Source organism: Nesoenas mayeri (genome assembly GCF_963082525.1).
Source record: "Nesoenas mayeri genome assembly, chromosome: 10".
Lineage (NCBI taxonomy): Eukaryota > Metazoa > Chordata > Aves > Columbiformes > Columbidae > Nesoenas > Nesoenas mayeri.
In genome coordinates this window covers 99,295-101,373 of record NC_137560.1, presented here as the reverse complement: position 1 = coordinate 101,373, position 2,079 = coordinate 99,295, and the positions used below count along the sequence as shown (strand labels likewise).

General features: G+C 53.4%; 1 protein-coding gene across 1 annotated transcript; it reads right to left on the bottom strand.

Moving 5' to 3' along the window:
- Positions 1-404: 404 nt before the first annotated feature.
- Positions 405-1,337, bottom strand: LOC308044084 (olfactory receptor 14C36-like; the record flags this gene model as incomplete). The annotated part of the gene is made up of 1 exon (XM_080350563.1): positions 405-1,337. One exon carries the CDS (start codon positions 1,335-1,337, stop codon positions 405-407), a length of 933 nt encoding a protein of 310 aa, XP_080206689.1.
- Between the last annotated feature and the right edge of the window lie 742 nt (positions 1,338-2,079).

Sequence of the window (2,079 nt, the reverse complement as noted above, 5' to 3'; positions counted from 1 at the left end):
GTGCTACATTCAGGTGGTTCCCCAAAGGATGTTACTCTCAACATGAAATCACATCAAGACACTGTCTGTCCCACTGACCTTCATGGAACCCCAAGGAATAGCTGATGGTGTTTCTGCTCACTCGGGTTCATCACCTCAGAAGCACTTTGTGCGTTTGTTTACATCTTGTCTACACAATGCAAACATGGACATCTGACCTACTCATTAGTTGTGCTGCCAGGGAGGGACAAAGAACCTCTTCAAGCTGAAGAGAGAAGCCAGTGCTGGAAATGGTGGTTGTGAGAGGCCGGTCCATGACGATTGACCTGCAGCAGGTTCTCTAGGGTGTCCAGTGGACACGGGCACAACCACTCAGTGAGAAAATTATTTACATTACATATGCCATGCAGAAGATTATGGGCAGTTTATTGCTTCAGAAAACAGTCATTCATTAGTTGCCACACTGAATCCTTGATCTCCTTGTTCCTCACACTGTAGATGAGGGGGTTCACTGCTGGAGGCACCACTGAGTACAGAACAGACACCACCAGATCCAGGGATGGGGAGGAGATGGAGGGGGGCTTCAGGTAGGCAAATATGATAGTGCTGGTAAACAGGGAGACCACGGCCAGGTGAGGGAGGCAGGTGGAAAAGGCTTTGTGCCGACCGTGCTCAGAGGGGATCCTCAGCACAACCCTGAAGATCTGCACATAGGACAGCACAATAAACACAAAACAGCCGAATGCCACTGAGAAAGAAATCACAAGAACCCAGACTTCCCTGAGGTAAGTGTCTGAGCAGGAGAGCTTGAGGATCTGGGGGATTTCACAGAAGAACTGGCCCAGGGCATTGCCCTTGCACAGGGGCAGTGAAAATGTATTGGCCGTGTGCAGCAAAGCATGGAGAAACCGAGTGGCCCAGGCAGCTGCTGCCATGTGGACACAAGCTCTGCTGCCCAGGAGGGTCCCGTAGTGCAGGGGTTTGCAGATGCCAACGTAGCGGTCATAGGCCATGATGGTGAGGAGCCAATACTCTGCTGAAGCTAAAAAGACAAACAGAAACACTTGGGCAGCACATCCTGTGTAGGAGATGGCCCTGGTGTTCCAGAGGGAATTGGCCATGGACTGGGGGACAGTGGTTGAGATGTAGCCCAGGTCAATGATGGAGAGGTTGAGCAGGAAGAAGTACATGGGGGTGTGGAGGTGCTGGTCCCAGGCTATGGTGGTGAGGATGAGGCCGTTGCCCAGGAGGGCAGCCAGGTAGATACCCAGGAAGAGCCAGAAGCGCAAGAGTTGCAGCTCCCGTGTGTCTGTGAATGCCAGGAGGAGGAACTGGGTGATGGAGCTGCTGTTGGACATTGGCTGATTTTGGCTATGAGGGCTATCACAGAAGAAAAAGACAGTGAGAATTTTTGGGAGATTTCTCTGAGCAAAGTCTAAGCCATTTCTCACACCCCCGCCCCCTGCTCCACACCCCGTTGTCCTTTTCCAGACCTTCCCTCAGCTCCGTGTCTGAGCCCTGGGTGGTGCTGGCTGGAGGGGCCATGAGGAGCAGGGCCTGTGCCCGCTGATGCTGAGGAGTCAGCCCTGCTCTGCAGCAGTGGGGTCATGGGAACGGGGGCAGGGGACAGTCCTGGGGTTCAGCTTTGTCACATGGAGCTGCTCCTGGTCCAGAAATACCTGTCAGCATCTGCACTCCCAGGGAGAAGGAAATGAGGTGGCAGAAGGCATTTTGAGAGGTTTGAGGTTTTTTGCAGCTCCTTCTCCCCTCTCACCCTGGGGAATGTTCTTGGATGTCAGAAACCATCAGCATTTCTGCTGCACTCAAGGAGAACAGAGCGAGTCCTGCAAGGCAAGAGGATGCCTGTGGCTTAGTGCAGAGTGAGGGGAGCTGCTCTGTCCCTCTGTCTTGCTCCAGCTGCCCTGGGCTGGCACCTTTCTGAGATGGAGGGTGATCGCACTCCCATGTTACCCTGAAAAGCCACCAGATACTGCTGGGAGCTGAGGGATCCACCTCAGACCTCTACACATCTCACTGCTTTCTAAGGTCTCAGCAGCCCACGTTTAGCCCAGGGCAGAAGTAGCTCATTTCACAAACCAA